This window comes from Urocampus carinirostris, chromosome 8 (genome assembly GCF_059441175.1).
Source record: "Urocampus carinirostris isolate Australia breed hairy pipefish chromosome 8, RoL_Ucar_1.0, whole genome shotgun sequence".
Taxonomy (NCBI): Eukaryota; Metazoa; Chordata; class Actinopteri; order Syngnathiformes; family Syngnathidae; genus Urocampus; species Urocampus carinirostris.
The window spans coordinates 7874257-7893011 of record NC_142356.1 but is presented as its reverse complement, the minus strand read 5'-3'; the positions used below and the strand labels follow the sequence as shown (position 1 = coordinate 7893011).

Genomic DNA, 18755 nt, shown 5'->3' with positions numbered 1-18755 from the left:
TTTATACGATAGAATACAAGTTACATTTATTGAGTTTAATGCAAGATATTTACTGACTGGGCTTTAGTTCAATGATCGCTGTTCCAAATGCAGAATAGTTTGACTAGGGAATTTTGACAACAGGACTCTGACGGAGGACGGCAGGCGTTGTTTTGAGAACAAGACGCTCATCTATGAGATTGTGAAGCCCACCTTGGGATTCCTTGGCACGCCCATGGGAGGAGTCGGCACGCCATAATGCGGGGAGAAGATGGCCAATAGGAAAAAAGGTAAAGGACTTCAGAAGAAGGCTTCCCAGAGACTCCAATGTCACTAATTTGGTTGTTTTCGATGGAGTACACTTAGCTAAATTATTAATGAAATTAAATCTGCCCCGTGTGGAATTGTCGGCTTTCCTGTTCATCTTTTCCGTCAAGAAACGAGCGTGCATAAACTTTTGGGTGAATGTAGGTTGTGTTTGGTTAACGGAGACAGATAACTCATTCGAACAATTTGGTAAACGGTACATTTTGATATTTCATTCCCAACAATCTCAATTAACTTGTGAGAAACGTTACGCGATTGGGTCCACCCTTTGTATTGGTCTTGACACAAACTATGTCGCTATAATGGCTCTTTGGGTCATAGAATTTGTCTTGCACTCAATTTTGCCTGCAACCCAGTCAAAGTCATTGTTTCTCCTGCAAACGCAATCAGAGGATACGAAGAAGGACAACGTCGGGGACGTGGGGATCGGACCGCTTTGTATCCAATATACAATATGAAGGACCCGTTGGCTACGAGTGATTGCGATGAAAACGTCCTCGCTTGTAAATCACTTCAGCTTTCAATATCAATCTGGGGACTTCAAGCGCTATCGATTGTTACAAACAGCTCGGGGAATGAATTTTCGTCCGACAATTAAGATGGAGTCTTTTTTCTGGAAAAGAAAACAGTTTAATTGTGCGCTTGTAAGCTGAGATTTAGTCATTAGAGAGCCGAATTGAAACTGGAGTCTGGTAGCTGAAATTGATTGGAGAACTTGTGAAATGTGAGGCAGGCGTGCCAACCGGCTAGCCACCGTGTCATCTTATCTATTTATTAGATAAACAAAAATAATATAACACATATTTCAAACAATTATAAAAATGAAATATAGTATATAACACAAATATTTAAAAAATATCTTTAAAAAAAACGTAAATGTGCGTTCGTATATGACTTTTGCAACAAAACGGCTGAACCGAAATTTGCGCAGTTGTACTCTCAGCAGGGTTGGGTAGGGTTACTTTAACTTGATAACATTCAATGACTTTTGGATTACTCCAATACCAAATATGCTAATTAAAGACAAAAAAAACTAAATATGAATAAAATGATGACTCACAACACGTGGTAAGCTTTCTCTCCTGGCTTTGATCTCCGGCAAAACTAACATACAAGGCAGGGTTGGGTAGGGTTACTTTAACTTGATTACTTTCCATTACTTTTGGATTACTCCAATACCAAATATGCTAATAAAAGACAAAAGAAACTAAATATGAATAAAATGATGACTCACAACACGTGGTAAGATTTCTCTGCTGGCTTTGATCTCTTTGATCTCCGGCAAAACTAACATAAAATGCGACAGAAACAAAATGAAAATAAATCTAAACAGCTTGCCAACATCATTTTTGCCCTTCCATGTGTTCCGTTACTCCCCAAGCCTGCACAAAATTTAGTCATTTTATTCAATTTTAGTTTCTTTTGTCTTTTATTAGCACATTTGGTATTGGAGTAATCCAAAAGTAATTGAAAGTAATCCAGTTCAAGTAACCCTACCCAACCCTGACTCTCACCTGCTGCAAGTGTCTTCTGTCAAGCTTCGCGTCAAGCCCCTCGCAATAAATACTCTTTCCGGAGGGTTCTAATGCCGAATACTGCAACCCCTGATCATTGACCACTCCAAGCAGCGCAATCCAATCCCAATAAATCCCTTAATAAATCAGATCTGCTTTACAACTCACATAGTATCCAAGTCCATTCCTTCCTTTGACACGGCTCAAACAAATGATCAAGCCATCAACAAGCCTGCAGGAAGAAGACAGGGATACCGGTGATTTGATTCAGGCGTGTGGGAGGAGGGAGACTCAAATTGAACACTTGATCGTTCTTAAAAGTGAATACAGCTCACGTAACTATACCGACAAGGAAGAAATAGAACATACAGTACGTTCCGATCACTTCAAATTGCATAAATGTCACTGCGACAGAAAAACAATTCATCAAACCCATGCTTATTGGGTAACATTAAGTACCACTTACATGTAATGTACGTGTATATCTGTCATGAACCTGAAGAGGATCAGGACCCAAACGCGTGACGTTTCTCACACCAGCCTTTTATTTTACGGGAAATGGGGAGTCATGCACGTTAGGCAGCGGTCTGGCGTGAAATGATAGGAAGCCGGAGGCCGACGAGATCGATACCGATTGCCCGAGGAGATATCGGACGGATGGGGTCGATACCGGACAGGACGGGACGGACAGGATTGATAATGAAACAGGATATCGAAATAAAGCAGGACAAAGTAGACGGGAATGAAACTGGAGAGAATAATAAGCAGGACAAAAATAGACGGGAACGAAACTGGTAACCGATATTAAACAGGACAAAAAAAAACAGGAACAATACCGGACAGGAAATACCAACAGGTAACAGGACCGAGTCAAAACCCACGTCTTGCGGGGCAGAGGTTCGTTAACAGATTGCCATACTGAAATTCTACAAAATCACTGGGAAAAAAGTAAAATGTAGTGCTTTAAAGAAGGAACGATTTCATTATATTTGCTTGAATTCTCAAAAGAACAATATACTACAGAAATACTACCAAAAAAAAGAATACTACTAAAATATAATTAATCATTCAAAAGGACAACAGAAATACTACCAAAATACAACTCGAGAAATGCTAAAAAAAAATCCATAAAAAAATACAAAGAGTACTACAGAATCACTCGAAGAATTACTACAGTGATACTGCAAAACTATCTGTCAGGACCAGAACGGAAACAGGACCCAATTGCGTAACGTTTTCTCACAATTTTGTTAAAAGAAAGAGGAAGGGCAGCGCCCGCGATCCGATGCTCACTGGACGCGGGAAGCAAGTCGTTCTCGCACTCAGATTGTGATCCGAATACGGAAGTGGATCTTCCGTAGCGAGCGATGGCGGTGTCAGGGACGGAAAAAAACAGGTCAGTAGCCGGGACAGGAAGAGTAAAAGCGTGGTCGGGGTCAGAAACAAGTCGCAAGCCAAGACGGTAGAGTAGACGTAGTCGGGATCAAAATGGGACGTAAGCCGAGACGGGAGAGTAGACGTAGTTGGGGACAAAAACATATCGTAAGCCGGAGACAAACGGGAGCAAAAACGGGACAGGCGTGAGTCAGGGTCAAAAAAGGCTTGCCTTGTATCACAAAGATTCGCAAACGGACTGACAACAAGGGATTGACAGGACTGAGTTCAAATACTGACAGGGAGCCAATCAGAAGCCGCGGCAGTTGGCACCAAATGAGCAGGCACAGCTGAGTCACATAAGTAATCATGACAAAAACATAAGAATAAGACTAAAATATAATGAAAGGACAACAAAAATACTACCAAAATACAACTAGAGAAATGCCAAAAGAAATTCTACAAAAAGTACTACAAAAACACTAGAAGAATTACTACAGTAATACCGCAAAACTATCAAATTTGTGTGACGTGACTTGAGTTGGTCAAGTGGAGTAGCTGGTGGATGCTGAAGGGGAGGGAGCGATGGTGACAACAGATTAAAAGTGAAACAAATTTTTGCTTTAGTTGCACTTTAATCATGGTTGACTTACAGCCATATTTCTTCGCAAGGTTAATCACGCGTTTGCCTTCTTTGTATTTCCACGAAATTCTGAACAAAACAAAGGGAGAAAAAGGCAGTGTGGGAGGCAGTTCAGCCAATACCATATCAGCATCTTTAGAAAAGCGCTACACAAAAATCAATAGTAGACTAGCAACTTATATGACCTCTACCTACAGCAAACGGGCATCTTGGACTGAACTCTGAGTCATTTTCATGGTCATCATGTTCTTCTTTTATCTTTGGAATCATTGCAAGTCTTGGTATCAATGCCTAAATCAATACAAGTTGTTTCACAAGATTCTAAACAAAGAGAGAAAAAGACATAGTGGGAGGTAGTTCAGCCAATAGCGTTTCACTTTTTCATAATGCTGTCACATAAACCATTAATAGCAAACCGGTGTCTCATATGACCTCAACCGATAGCAGACAGTCCTCTTAAATGTAAAACTTGTTGTATTTATGACTAAAAAGTGGCATGCATGTAACCCACACCTGAGTATAAGTCGCACGATATTTTCAAAGGGAAGATATTTCAAGGCAGTCTGGAATTGTTGTTGATGTCGTATCGCAGGGAAAATGCCGTAAGGAGGGGTCGGAAAATACATCCCAAATAATAAGGTGAAAACAGTCACGGTTGCCATGGCGCCCAATTGGCCCCGCCCATCTGGCGTCAGCTACGGCTTATTGATAGATTGGCTTTCCTTCTATTTAAGCTCAGTCCTCTCATTTTTCTTTTGTCAGCCCGTCAACAAACTTCTGCCCCACAAGACGCGGGTTTCAACTCGGTCCTGTTTCCTGTCTGGTATTGTTCCAGTTTTTTTTTTGTCCTGTTTAATTTCGGTTTTCAGTTTTGTTTCCGTATATTTTTGTCCTGTTTATTATTTTCTCCAGTTTTCGTTCCCGTCTAGCTTTTCCTGATTGTTTTCAATATCCCTTTTCATTACTTATCCCGTCTGTCAGGTATCAACCCCATCTGTCCAATATCAACTCAAGCAATTGGTATCGTTCTCGTCGGGCTCTGGCTTCTTGTCTATTTTAAGCTCAGCACTGTCACGCTTCCTTTGTCAGCCCGTCAACAAACTTCTGCCCCGCAAGACACGGGTTTCAACTTAGTCCTGTTACATGTGGTATTTCCTGTCTGGTATTGTTCCTGCTTATTTTGTCCTGTTAAATTTTGGTTTCCAGTGTTGTTTCCGTCTATTTTCGTCTTGTTTAATATTTTCTCCAGTTTTTGTTCCTGTCTAGTTTCTCCTGTTTATTTTCGATATCCTGATTCATTATCTATCCCGTCTGTCCCGTCCTGTCCGGTATCGACCCCATCTGTCCGATATCAACTCGGGCAATTGGAATCAATCTCGTCCTGTCTTTCCATGCCAGACCGCTGCCTAACGCGCATGACTCCCCATTTCCGGTAAAATCAAAGGCTTGTGTGAGAACGTCACGCGTTTGGGTTCTGATTCTGTTCCGGTTCATGACAGTACAAATATAATCATTATTTAGCATACCATTTGAAAAAAATATTTTTGACTGCATTGGGCCATGAGAATTTAAGAAGTTCTAAATCTCATCTAAACTACTGATAAATCCAAATGTGTGTTCGTATGTGACTTTTGCAACAAAACGGCTGAACCGATTTTCAAGAAAACTTGCACAGTTGTACTCTCATCCACTGCAAGCTTCTTTTGTTTCGTGTCAAGTCCCTCGTAATAAATACCAACATCATCTTTTGTGAGGGTTCTGATGCCCTCTCGTGACCAAATGAAATACCGCAACCCCCGACCGATGACCACTCCAAGCAGCGCAATCCAATCCCAATAAATTTCTCAGTAAATCAGATCTTCTTTACAACTCACATAGTTACCAAGTCCATTCCTTCCTTTGGCTGAATCAAATGATCAAGCCATCAACAAACTTGTGGGAGAGCGTCACGCGTTTGGGTCCTGATCAATGTTCCCTGTAATTTTCCCTACAGGTCTGAGCGTTCACACAAAGTCGGTGAGCAACGCTTGAAACAACAGTGAGCCACCATAATTCCAAGTGTGGCAAGATCATTCATTATCAAACATGTCCAAAACTTGACATCAAGTTACATTTTGCAGATTTTTTGGCAATGCAAAATGATTTTTCTCTTTTGAATGAATTGACTCATGTACTATTGCAAACGTCGTTTGTTTTTACAATTCTTTCACAAGATATCCATTTCTTTTTATTTCCTGACATATTTTGTCACATAATATTAACATTTTTGGGGGTTTATTTCGTCGGTTGCAAGATACAGAACTATACTGAATCACATTTTTTAGTGGAAGTACAATGTTGGCAACAAGATTCACTTGATATCATTGGAAATGATTTGAATGCAACACAAACTTTTTCTTCTTTTTTCCCTGTTTTTTTCTACTTTTTTTTTTAATTCCTCATTGTGTTTATTTTTTCTGAGCTGTTCCTTTTTTCTTTTTGTTCTCTATTTACTTTTTTTCCTACATTTCTTTTTCTTTTTTTCTGTCTTTTTTCTAAATGTTTCCTTCATTTTTCTGATCTTTTGTTTCTTTTTTCTCAGCTTTTCACTACTTTTTCATTTTGGTATTTTTTTCTTTTTTGTTCTATTCCCCCCTTCCTTTAAGTCATTTTGTGCATAATTTTACATCATATTTGGTCATGTTGGGATTAAAGAAGCAAAAACAACCTGAAGAGCCGTTTAGAGCCGGTTCAATTTAGTGAGCCGAGCCGAAGAAGCCGGTTCTCGACAAACTCTACTGACTTTACTCAACTTTGTTCTACTTCGACTCGACTTCAAAATATCGCATTTAGGACACAACGTCTGTGTATTTTTACCTCCATGCACTGTTACTTTGACTTAAGTCGCTTCTTAATTAGTAATTTTGAGACCTGATTTTTGTGCACTGGCTAGATTTTCTTGTGCGCTGAGAATCTGCGAGCAGTGCGCAATTGCGCACGCGCGCAGCTTAGGGGGAACACTGCCGACCATTGACCACTCCAAGCAGCGCAATCCAATCCCAATAAATCAGTCAATAAATCAGATCTTTTTTACAAATCACATAGTATCCAAGTCCATTCCTTCCTTTGGCTAAATCAAACGATCAAGCCATCAACAAGCTTGTGTGACAACGTCACGCGTTTGGGTCCTGATCCTCTTCTGGTTCTTTGAGAAAAACGTTGCAAGGCGGGGATGCCATATCCCGGGGATCTACTGTACATCTCCCTACCTTCTCTCCAAACATATTAAATGTCACAGCATCGGAAAGAAAATCGATCGCCATGGCAACCAGCATCACAAAATCAATCGACTAAATACAACAGTTCCTGGGGGTCAAGCTGACCATCATTTTCAGGTCATTTTTTTATCTTTTGAAGAAAAAAATAACATTTATTTATTTTATTCTGAACCCCAAGATGGACGTCCATTTTTTTTTCCAGAAACGGATGAAAAGCCGCCTCAAAATGTCAAACCATAGGCGAACGAACGGACGCCATTGATCGAATTTTGCAGATCGCATAGAAAAAAAAGAACTTATTTACTGGCATCAAAGGCGTTTTAAAAAAAAATGCGGATTATTGTCGTTGAGGCGAGAGCATGTTGACTTGCCCTTGCTGGGAATTGATTATAACGTTTCTCACCTCGTTTGCATAAAGGGGATTTAAAGATAAAAAAAATCATCATCAAAAGAAGGAGTGAATAATTTATGAAGCAAAAATGAGAATGGAGTTTCTTATTTTAGAGGAAAAACAAGGTTGGAATATGATATATACATAATTTTAAAGAAAATACTTTTCTGATGTATTACTATGTACTATATACATATGTATACATATACACACATAAACACAAATTACAGGGAGTGCAGAATTATTAGGCAAATGAGTATTTTGACCACATGATCCTCTTTATGCATGTTGTCTTACTCCAAGCTGTATAGGCTCGAAAGCCTACTACCAATTAAGCATATCAGGTGATGTGCATCTCTGTAATGAGAAGGGGTGTGGTCTAATGACATCAACACCCTATATCAGGTGTGCATAATTATTAGGCAACTTCCTTTCCTTTGGCAAAATGGGTCAGAAGAGGGACTTGACAGGCTCTGAAAAGTCAAAAATAGTGAGATATCTTGCAGAGGGATGCAGCACTCTTAAAATTGCCAAGCTTCTGAAGCGTGATCATCGAACAATCAAGCGTTACATTCAAAATAGTCAACAGGGTCGCAAGAAGCATGTAGAAAAATCAAGGCGCAAAATAACTGCCTGTGAACTGAGAAAAGTCAAGCGTACAGCTGCCAAGATGCCACTTGCCACCAGTTTTGCCATATTTCAGAGCTGCAACATCACTGGAGTGCCCAAAAGCACAAGGTGTGCAATACTCAGAGACATGGCCAAGGTAAGAAAGGCTGAAAAACGACCACCACTGAACAAGACACACAAGCTGAAACGTCAAGACTGGGCCAAGAAAAATCTCAAGACGGATTTTTCTAAGGTTTTATGGACTGATGAAATGAGAGTGAGTCTTGATGGGCCAGATGGATGGGCCCGTGGCTGGATCGGTAAAGGGCAGAGAGCTCCAGTCCGCCTCAGACGCCAGCAAGGTGGAGGTGGGGTACTGGTATGGGCTGGTATCATCAAAGATGAGCTTGTGGGGCCTTTTCGGGTTGAGGATGGACTCAAGCTCAACTCCCAGTCCTACTGCCAGTTTCTGGAAGACACCTTCTTCAAGCAGTGGCACAGGAAGAAGTCCGCATCCTTCAAGAAAAACATGATTTTTATGCAGGACAACACTCCATCACACGCATCCAAGTACTCCACAGCGTGGCTGGCAAGAAAGGGTCTAAAAGAAGAAAAACTAATGACATGGCCTCCTTGTTCACCTGATCTGAACCCCATAGAGAACCTGTGGTCCCTCATCAAATGTGAGATTTACAAGGAGGGAAAACAGTACACCTCTCTGAACAGTGTCTGGGAGGCTGTGGTTGCTGCTGCACGCAATGTTGATCGTGAACAGATCAAAGCACTGACAGAATCCATGGATGGCAGGCTTTTGAGTGTCCTTGCAAAGAAAGGTGGCTATATTGGTCACCGATTTGTTTTTGTTTTGTTTTTGAATGTCAGAAATGTATATTTGTGAATGTTGAGCTGTTATATTGGTTTCCCTGATGAAAATAAATAATTGAAATGGGTATACATTTGTTTTTTGTTAAGTTGCCTAATAATTATGCACAGTAATAGTCACCTGCACACACAGATATCCTCCTAAAATAGCTAAAACTAAAAAAGCCCCACTCCAACTTCCAAAATATTCAGCTTTGATATTAATGAGACTTTTGGGTTCATTAAGAACATGGTTGTTGTTTAATAATAAAATTAATCCTCAAAAATACAACTTGCCTAATAATTCTGCACTCCCTGTATATATAAATATATATAGTCACGGTTGCCATGGTGCCCAATTGGCCCCGCACGTGTGGCGCCAGCTGTGGCTCGTTGACAGAATGGCTTTCCGTGTATTTAAACTCAGTGCTCTCACCCTTCCTTGGTCAGTCTGTCAACGGACCTCTGCCCCGCAAGACGTGGGTTTTGACTCGGTCCTGTTTCCTGTTGGTATTTCCTGTCCGGTATCGTTCCCGTTTATTTTGTCCTGTTTTATTTCGGTTTCCAGTTTCGTTCTCGTCTAGTTTGTCCTGTTTAATTTCGATAACCTGTTTTGATATCAATCCTGTTTGTCCCGTTGTTTAATATCGGTTTCCAGTTTCGTTCTCGTCTAGTTTGTCCTGTTTAATTTCGATATCCTGTTTTGATATCAATTCTGTCTGTCCCGTCCTGTCCGGTATCGACCCCAGCTGTCTGATATCTACTCGGACAATTGGTATCGATCTGATTGGCCTCTGGCTTCCTATCATTCCTGCAGACTGCTGCCTACGTGCATGACTCCCCATTTCCTGTAAAATAAAAGGCTTGTGTGAGAAACATCACGCATTTGGGTCCTGATCCTATTCCGGTTCATGGCATATACATATATACATATGTATATATATATATATATATATATATATATATATATATATATAAAGGGCAGCACGGCAGCGCAGTGGTTAGCGCATGTGCGGCACAGTTCATGTCTTGGGAACCTCCTGCGTGGGTTCAAATCCAGCTCCAGACTTCCTGTGCGGAGTTTGTATGTTCTCCCCGTGCTTGCATGGGTTTCCTCCGGGCACTCCAGTTTCCTCCCACGTTCCAATTCCAAAAACATGCATTTCAGGTGAATTGGTCGGTCCAAAATTTTCCCGAGGTGTAAATGAGCGAGTGAGTTGTCTGTCCCCGTGTGCCCTGCAATTGGCTGGCAACCAGTTCAGGGTGTCCCCTGCCCACTGCCCGATGATTGCTGGGATGGGCTCCAGCCCCCCGCGACCCTAATGAGGATAAACGGTACAGCTGATGAGATGAGATGATATATATATATATATATATATATATATACTCTATTCTAAGCAATAGTCAAATGGGGATAATGGACCCGTTCATTTCCGGCAGAAGAAACAGAATAAGCAGTCATGCATGGCAGAAATTTGCTCTTCGGACACAGCTTTAGTTAATAGTCGACTGGGAATGATGGATCACGGACAAAACAGTGCAGTTTATTTTAGGCGGGACAAAAAGGCATGATTCAGCGAGCCAAACTGGAAGAGTGCTCTGCTGTCCCCTGCTCTCAGCAATCGTGGACCAGGGATAATGGATCGTGGCAGGATGAGAGCAGCAGAAATACAATAACGGTAAAAAAAAAAGAAAAAAAAAAAGAGCTAAAAATCCTGACATTGATGTGCTCTCCTGGTCCCTGCTGAGTGACAAATGCACTAAGGGATAAAGGATCTCGTATTATTTTTCAACCCACAATGCACTGAGGTCGCAAAGTACAAAGAGTGAAGTAGCAAGGGATTACAGTATAGCTCTAGTGAGCTTCTTCCAACTCACTCGAGCTGAGTCACCTGTTGTCAGTCCGTCCGTGAACTTCAGTGTACTCTAGGCAAGCTTTTTCGACCCTGACTCCCACTTGTTTTTGGTCCCGTCTATTTTCCGGCTTCGACCCGTTTTTTGATCCTGACCACGTGGCTTTCGACTTGTTTCCGACCCCGACCACATCTTTTGCTCTCCTGTCCCGGCTACTGACCCGTTTTTTTCCGTTCCCGACACCGCCATCGTTCGCCACAGAGGTCCCACTTCCGAGTTCAGAGCGACCTGCTTCCCGCGTCCAGCGATCACCGGATCGTGGGTGCAACCCTTTCCTTTCTTCTAATTAAACTGAGAGAAACGTTACGCAAGTGGGTCCTGTCTCCGTTCTGGTCCTGACATATCGTGCAGCCCTGATTACAACTGATGTACTGCATTCTTGAAGGGATGACCCAAAAAGGGAACAAGCTCAAAGATGAATAAACCCAAGAAATTATTGATGAAGTCCTTCCAATCGACTGGGGCTGAGTCAACCAAGTCTTCTTTCATTGCCGACCTGCATTTTGGACTGCTTAACTGAAACGATAAGGCCACCTTCTTTCATTTATATCAAATAAATGTATAGGATTTTTTTTTCTAAATATAATTTTTAAAAAGGTATCCTTTCCCTGTATCGGTCTCAAGAAGCAGGCTCTTATTAGTTATTGGTACTACCAACAGCTAGACTGTTTTGACCCAAAAACGGTTGAAGCTCATGAAAAAAACAATCATCCAAGGAGACTCGCAACAATCTCCTTCCAGCCAACTTGAGCTGAGTCAACCAAGTCTTCTTTCATCACCGACCCGCATTTTGGACTGCCTAACTGAAACGATAAGGCCACCTTCTTTTCATTTATAGCAAATAAATATATAGGATTATGCGTTTATTTTTATTCTGAATATGGCAGTTTTTTTTAAAAAGTTATCCGTTCCCGGTATACGTCTCAAGAAGCAGGATCTTATTAGTTATTGGTACTACCAACAGCTTGCGTAAAAAAACAAATCATCTGAGGAGACTCGCAACAATCTCCTTCCAGCCAATTTGACCTGAGTCAACCAAGTCTTCTTTCATCACCAGCCAGCACACGGGACTGCCTACCTGATATTAACGCAACATCCATTTTCTTTTCATTCATACCTAAAATATTTGAAATTTGTTAGGTTTTCATCTCAAACAAACCATCAAAAAAATTCGGTTATCGGGATGAGTCTCCAATACCAAGATTTTAGCCCTTAATTGTTGATTAAAGCAGTTATCCCTCGTATAAACTACCGTAAATTCCGGACTATAAGCCGCTACTTTTTTCCCTAACTTTCAACCCTGCGGCTTATTCAGTGATGCGGCCAATTTATGTCATTTTTCTAATGGCCGCTAGCGGCGCTCGAGTGTTGCTACCATTGTCAAAGCTATATTATTATTATTAAAGCTTTGAAAACTCTCTCGGTGTACCGTCTTTCTTTGTAAATATGTGTAACCCATGTATAATATGTATTTGCAACTGTATTTTTTTGTAATGTATTTATTTGTATTTATTATAGACACTTATTCCGATGTTTTGCCCGGGTGAGCGAAAAATGAGGGGCGGAACAAACGCGGGGTCCCGAGTTTAAGTGGGGACCGCTAAAGGTGAGGGACAGACAAGGAAAGAAGAGGGAATAAAAAGTTGGTCAAAGAAAAAGGAATTGCGTGAGTAAATGTGTTCATCTGATATATTTTTCCCACCCTTACCTTTGCAAATATACACTTTTTTCCTTGGGTTACTTTCAACGGGACCCGGACTCTGCACGTCTGCATCAAACCTTAAGTACCGGTATCATTTTCCGTTCAATTTGCCGGCTGTGGTTTTTGGACTGTGGACTTTAATGAAGGACATTTAGTTTCAATCGCGGGACTTGAAGTCGGGTTTGGGTTGATTTTTTGTTTGTGTTACATGATTAATTGTGGCCACATGCGGCTTATATGCAGGTGCGGCTTGTGTATGTATGTACAAAATCGGTTTTCCTCTTAAAATGTGGTGGGTGAGGCTTCTAAATAGTCCGGAATTTACGGTACTGTAATATTGTGTTATGATTACAAATCAATAATTGTGAATAAATCTCAAAATTACATTTGAAATAAACGAAAATCTCCAACCTGCTCAGGCGTTAGAACTCCAACCCCACAAATTCTCCAGAATTCTCCCAAAATATCCCACACAGCCGACAGCATCACACCCACTCCGAGCAGCAAGTCATATCTCAAGTGGGTGTTGTGCACCGCACTTGAAAATCATCAGCAACTGCGAGGCGTCACTCCACACCAGTGAGGAAGACATAAAAAACTCCATTTTTTTTCATCTTTTACCTCTCTTAAATTCCTGCACAGAACCCACCCTGTAGGACCTTTCCCATTTTTTTTTCTTATTCCACCAACGCACACCAGTGATTGAAATTCGCCCCACGCACCGAATTGACGACTGCAATGAGAAGAGCTTCTTTGGAGAAGCGCTCTCTCGTTTTTCTTTAATCAACCAAAAAGCTGCAGGCGCCAATCGATAAAATAAACAATTTAAATGCATTCCTCAAAGAAAGTCCTTCTTACCTTGAGCGCTTCGATATCCAAAGATGCCGAGCCTTCCATGAGGAACCGGGCGAGTTTTATTTTTATTCTGCTTTCAGCATAAAAAAAAGTCCTTTGCGATGAAATAATAATAATAAAAATATAAATCCAGGAGAGAAAAAAAAGTTGAGATGTTTTTCAGAGTGGCAAACTCTGCAGCAACATCTCGCCGATGCTGGAAAAAATCACAGCGGCGGAGTCTCGGTGGAGTTGCATTTTTTTTTTGGAGATGGTGAAGGTGGTGAAAGACGAGGGGGGAGGGCAAATCTCAACCCCCCCTTTTGGTCGCAAGTGAGGTGAGAAAATCCCGACAGCGGCGGAGGAGATGTTGAAGGGTTAGCGACCATGCGGCAAACCGCCACGGATGCGAGAGATCCCCTCGGTAAGAAGAAGGAGATGAGGATGCGAGAGAGAGAGAGAGAGAGGGAGGGAGGGAGAGGAGGGGAGGGATGGAGAGGGAGGGGGAGGAAAAAAAAGAGGGAGGAGGCTGGGATGCGAGTGGAACGAAACTGAGTGATGCTCCAAGAGCGAAGTTTCTGTGCATTATTTAAGTCTTAAATCACATTCAAGTGTCCGTTTTGTGGTCTTAATACACTTGAGAAACACTAACAAAGAGAAAGTGGGGGAGAAAGAGAGAAAAAGAGAGTAAGAAAGAGATTGAGAAAGGGTGAAAGGGTTAGAGAAATAGGTAGAGAGTGAACCAGGAAGAAAGAGAGAGAGAGAGAGAGAAAGCAGGACAGAAAATGAGAGAGATAGACTGCAGACAGGAAGAGGAAAGGAGAAAGAGAGAAAACGAGAGAGAAAGATTAAGGGCTTTACAAATAAACATTACTAGAGAGAAACAAGGGAAGGGAGAGAGTCAAGGAAATGCAAAGAGAGAGAGAGAGACTGGAGGGGAGAGAGAATGAGAGAGACAGCTTAAAAGAGAGAGAGAGGGTTAGAGAATGAGAGAGAGAAAACAAAGAAAGAGAGGGGAAAGAGAGAGAAAAAGAGAGGGAGTGAGAGTAAGAAAGAGATTGAGAAAGGGTGAAAGGGTTAGAGAAATAGGTAGAGAGTGAACCAGGAAGAAAAAGAGAGAGAGAGAGAGAAAGCAGGAGAGAAAATGAGAGAGATGGACTGCAACAGAAAGTGTGAGAGAACAAGATATAAAGAGAGGAAGGAAGAGAGCATTAGAGATAGAGAGTAGAAGAGACACAGAGCCAAAAAAAAAAGAGAGACAGGAAGAGGAAAGGAGAAAGAGAGAAAACGAGAGAGAAAGATTAAGGGCTTTACAAATAAACATTACTAGAGAGAAATAAGGGAAGAGAGAGAGTGAATGAAATGCAAAGAGAGAGAGAGAGAGACTGAAGGAGAGAGCAAATGAGAGAGACAGCTTAAAAGAGAGAGAGAGGGTTAGAAAATGAGAGAGAAAAAACAAAGAAAGAGAGGGGAAAGAGAGAAAAAGAGAGAGAGTGAGAGTAAGAAAGAGATTGAGAAAGGGTGAAAGGGTTGGAGAAATAGGTAGAGAGTGAACCAGGAAGAAAGAGAGAGAGAGAGAGAAAGAGAGAGAAAGCAGGACAGAAAATGAGAACGATAGACTGCAACAGAAAGTGAGAGAACAAGATATAAAGAGAGGTAGAAAGAGAGCGTTAGAGATAGAGAGTAGAAGAGACACAGAGCCAAAAAAAGAGACAGGAAGAGTAAAGGAGAAAGAGAGAAAATGAGAGAGAAAGATTAAGGGCTAGACAAATAAACATTACTAGAGAGAAATAAGGGAAGGGAGAGAGTGAAGGAAATGCAAAGAGAGAGACTGAAGGAGGAGCAAATGAGAGAGGGAAAAAGAGATACAGAGAGAGATAGCTTAAGAGAGAGAGAGAGGGTTAGAGAATGAGAGAGAAAAAACAACGAAAGAGAGGGGAAAGAGAGAAAAAGAGAGAGAGTGAGAGTAAGAAAGAGATTGAGAAAGGGTGAAAGGGTTAGAGAAATAGGTAGAGAGTGAACCAGGAAGAAACAGAGAGAGAGAGAGAGAGAGAGAGAGAAAGAGAGAGAAAGCAGGACAGAAAATGAGAGAGATGGACTGCAACAGAAAGTGTGAGAGAACAAGATATAAAGAGAGGAAGAAAGAGAGCGTTAGAGATAGAGAGTAGAAGAGACACAGAGCCAAAAAAAGAGAGACAGGAAGAGGAAAGGAGAAAGAGAGAAAACGAGAGAGAAAGATTAAGGGCTTTACAAATAAACATTACTAGAGAGAAATAAGGGAAGGGAGAGAGTGAAGGAAATGCAAAGAGAGAGAGAGAGAGAGACTGAAGGAGAGAGCAAATGAGAGAAGGAAAAAGAAATACAGAAATAGACAGCTTAAGAGAGAGAGAGAGGGTTAGAGAATGAGAGAGAAAAAACAAAGAAAGAGAGGGGAAAGAGAGAAAAAGAGAGAGAGTGAGAGTAAGAAAGAGATTGAGAAAGGGTGAAAGGGTTAGAGAAATAGGTAGAGAGTGAACCAGGAAGAAAGAGAGAGGGAGAGAGAAAAAGAGAGAGAAAGCGGGTCAGAAAATGAGAGAGATAGACTGCAACAGAAAGTGTGAGAGAACAAGATATAAAGAGAGGAAGAAAGAGAGCGTTAGAGATAGAGAGTAGAAGAGACACAGAGCCAAAAAAAGAGAGACAGGAAGAGGAAAGGAGAAAGTGAGAAAATGAGAGAGAAAGATTAAGGGCTTTACAAATAAACATTACTAGAGAGAAATAAGGGAAGAGAGAGAGTGAATGAAATGCAAAGAAAGAGAGAGAGAGACTGAAGGAGAGAGCAAATGAGAGAGGGAAAAAGAGATACAGAGAGAGACAGCTTAAGAGAGAGAGAGAGGGTTAGAGAATGAGAGAGAAAGAACAAAGAAAGAGAGGGGAAAGAGAGAGAGTGAGAGTAAGAAAGAGATTGAGAAAGGGTGAAAGGGTTAGAGAAATAGGTGGAGAGTGAACCAGGGAGAAAAAGAGAGAGAGAGAGAAAGCAGGACAGAAAATGAGAGAGATAGACTGCAACAGAAAGTGTGAGAGAACAAGATATAAAGAGAGGAAGAAAGAGAGTGTTAGAGATAGAGAGTAGAAGAGACACAGAGCCAAAAAAAAGAGACAGGAAGAGGAAAGGAGAAAGAGAGAAAATGAGAGAGAAAGATTAAGGGCTTTACAAACAAACATTACTAGAGAGAAATAAGGGAAGGGAGAGAGTAAAGGAAATGCAGAGAGAGAGAGAGAGCGAGGGACTGAAGGAGAGAGCAAATGAGAGAGGGAAAAAGAGATACAGAGAGAGCGAGAGAGAGCTTAAGAGAGAGAGAGAGAGGGTTAGAGAATGAGAGAGAAAGAACAAAGAAAGAGAGGGGAAAGAGAGAGAAAATGAGAGATAAGGAAAGTGAGAGAGAGTGGGGGAAACAGAGAAAAGGGGAGAGAAAGAAGGCGATAGAAAAAAAGAAAAGTGTAAGAGAGAAAGAAAGAAAGAGATAAAGAGATAGAGTGCAAGTTCCAGATAAAGTATTGTATTGTTGTGGGTTTTTTAGCACCTCCTATGGCACAGGTGTCAAACAGGCGGCCCTCGGGCCAGATCGGCCCACTAAGGGATTGAATCCGGCCCGCGAGACAACACTGAGTGAAGCACAAGAGAAGAACAAGCTGCAGGTTGAAATATGTCAACTTGATGTTGCCAAAGCCAGGTGCCTCTCACAAAGACACTGTACTTGTATTTATTTCTCTCTCTCTCTCTCTCTCTCTCTCTCTCTCTCTCTCTCTCTCTCTCTTCCACCCCTTTTCTCTAACTCTGTCTTTGTCTCTTTCTCTCTCTGCGTCTTTTTGTCATGATTACTAACTCTGATCACCTGGAGCAATCATGTGGGCGCCTTCTGATTGGCTGGCACTTCCCTCTTAAGCGCGCTGCGCCCAGAGTTCCTTTGTCAGAGTGTACATTTGTAACTCTGTGTGACTCTCCTGATTTCCCATTCGTCTAAGAACGCTGCTTTACCTGTTTCTGCCTGCCTCCGATCCGACCTGTTACCGTCCCACGCTTCGATCTCCTCTCCAGCCGTGGTAAACTCGACCTGTCTGACTTCCGCACTCCGATTGGCCACTTGATCCGAGACTATCTCTCCGGACCCGCCGCTGACGTCTGACGGACATCACGTCTCCCGCAAGCTCTGAACGCTTCCTTAAATAAAGAACTGAAAGGAATGCTCTGGGGTTTTCTGGTCTGTTCTGGTCTGCTGATACTTTTAATCTCTTTTGCTCCAACTTCCTTTTTTTCCTTTTCTCTCTTTTCTCTTTCTCTCTTTATACCCTTTGCGCTTTCTTTTATCTTTTCTCTCCTTCTGTCTTTCTATTTGTCTTTGCATTTCTTTCTTCCTCTCCCTTTCTTTTCCCCCTCTCTCACGACTTTTTATCTTTTGTTTCTCATGCTCTCTCCCTCTCTCTTTATCTTTCTTTGTCCCGCCCTCTCACTCTTATTTCTGTCAGGGAACGGACCGGGAGGCAGGAAGTGTGAACTCATTTTGCGTGTACGATCTGTCACTTTAATTTAGAAAATAAAAGTTGTCCAACACGCAGGGACCAAAGACAAAACAAAACAGGCTTAAAGGCAATCACAATCACAAACTAGGCATTTACTCAGAACAAACAGGTCTTTCCTCAAGTTAAGCAATGGTCTGGGCACGGGCAGTCCCAAAAGGAGCGCTTAAGTATCCCACACGCAATCAAGTCAATCTGTCTCAGCCGGTGTCAAGGGGCGGGACCAGCTGGGTGCCGTGACGACCGTGCAGGACATGACAATTTCTTTATCTCTCTTTTTCTTTCTCTTTAATCTACTAGTCCGGCCCCCGACAGAATGTCTGTTCTATCGTGTGGCCCCCGAGTTAAATTGAGTTTGACACCCCTGTCCCATGGTAATAAAACTGTTAAGGTCCCTTTCATTTATGTCCTCCAGGGGGCGCTTACTCAGTTTGTATTTCGGACCGCTGAGTTCAATCAACCCATACTTGTTCTTAATTAGGCTCATCGTTCATAAGGACATTTTGGACAGCACTCAGTGTCAGTTCATCCTGATTTATGAGGTTTGTTTTTTGTTTCTGACAGTTTTACTGTTGTTTATGAACATTTGTTTGTTACTTTGTTGTTGAGTTTGTTTTGAAGTACTACCTTTTTGAACACCTTGCATTGGTTCTCGTTTCCCGGTGTTTGAGTCCACAGAAAAATCTCAATATATTTATCAGACCATGAAATGACCCAGTGGAAAGCTTACCGGCTGGAAGCAGAGTCCAAGACTGCTTCGGCTACCTGGACCGGCTGAAAGGACAGTCCCCAG

At 41.7% G+C, this 18755-nt stretch overlaps 1 protein-coding gene across 1 annotated transcript in view; it reads right to left on the bottom strand.

Annotated features, from left to right (window-relative positions):
* The window catches only part of sgcz (sarcoglycan zeta), a 399187-nt gene extending 385370 nt beyond the window's left edge, over window positions 1–13817 (bottom strand). Inside the window, exon 1 of the mRNA XM_088342999.1 lies at window positions 13430–13817. Within this exon, the coding sequence (XP_088199125.1) occupies window positions 13430–13468 (39 nt within the window). The 5' untranslated portion in view covers window positions 13469–13817. The remainder of the gene's footprint in view (window positions 1–13429) is intronic.
* Window positions 13818–18755: the final 4938 nt, after the last annotated feature.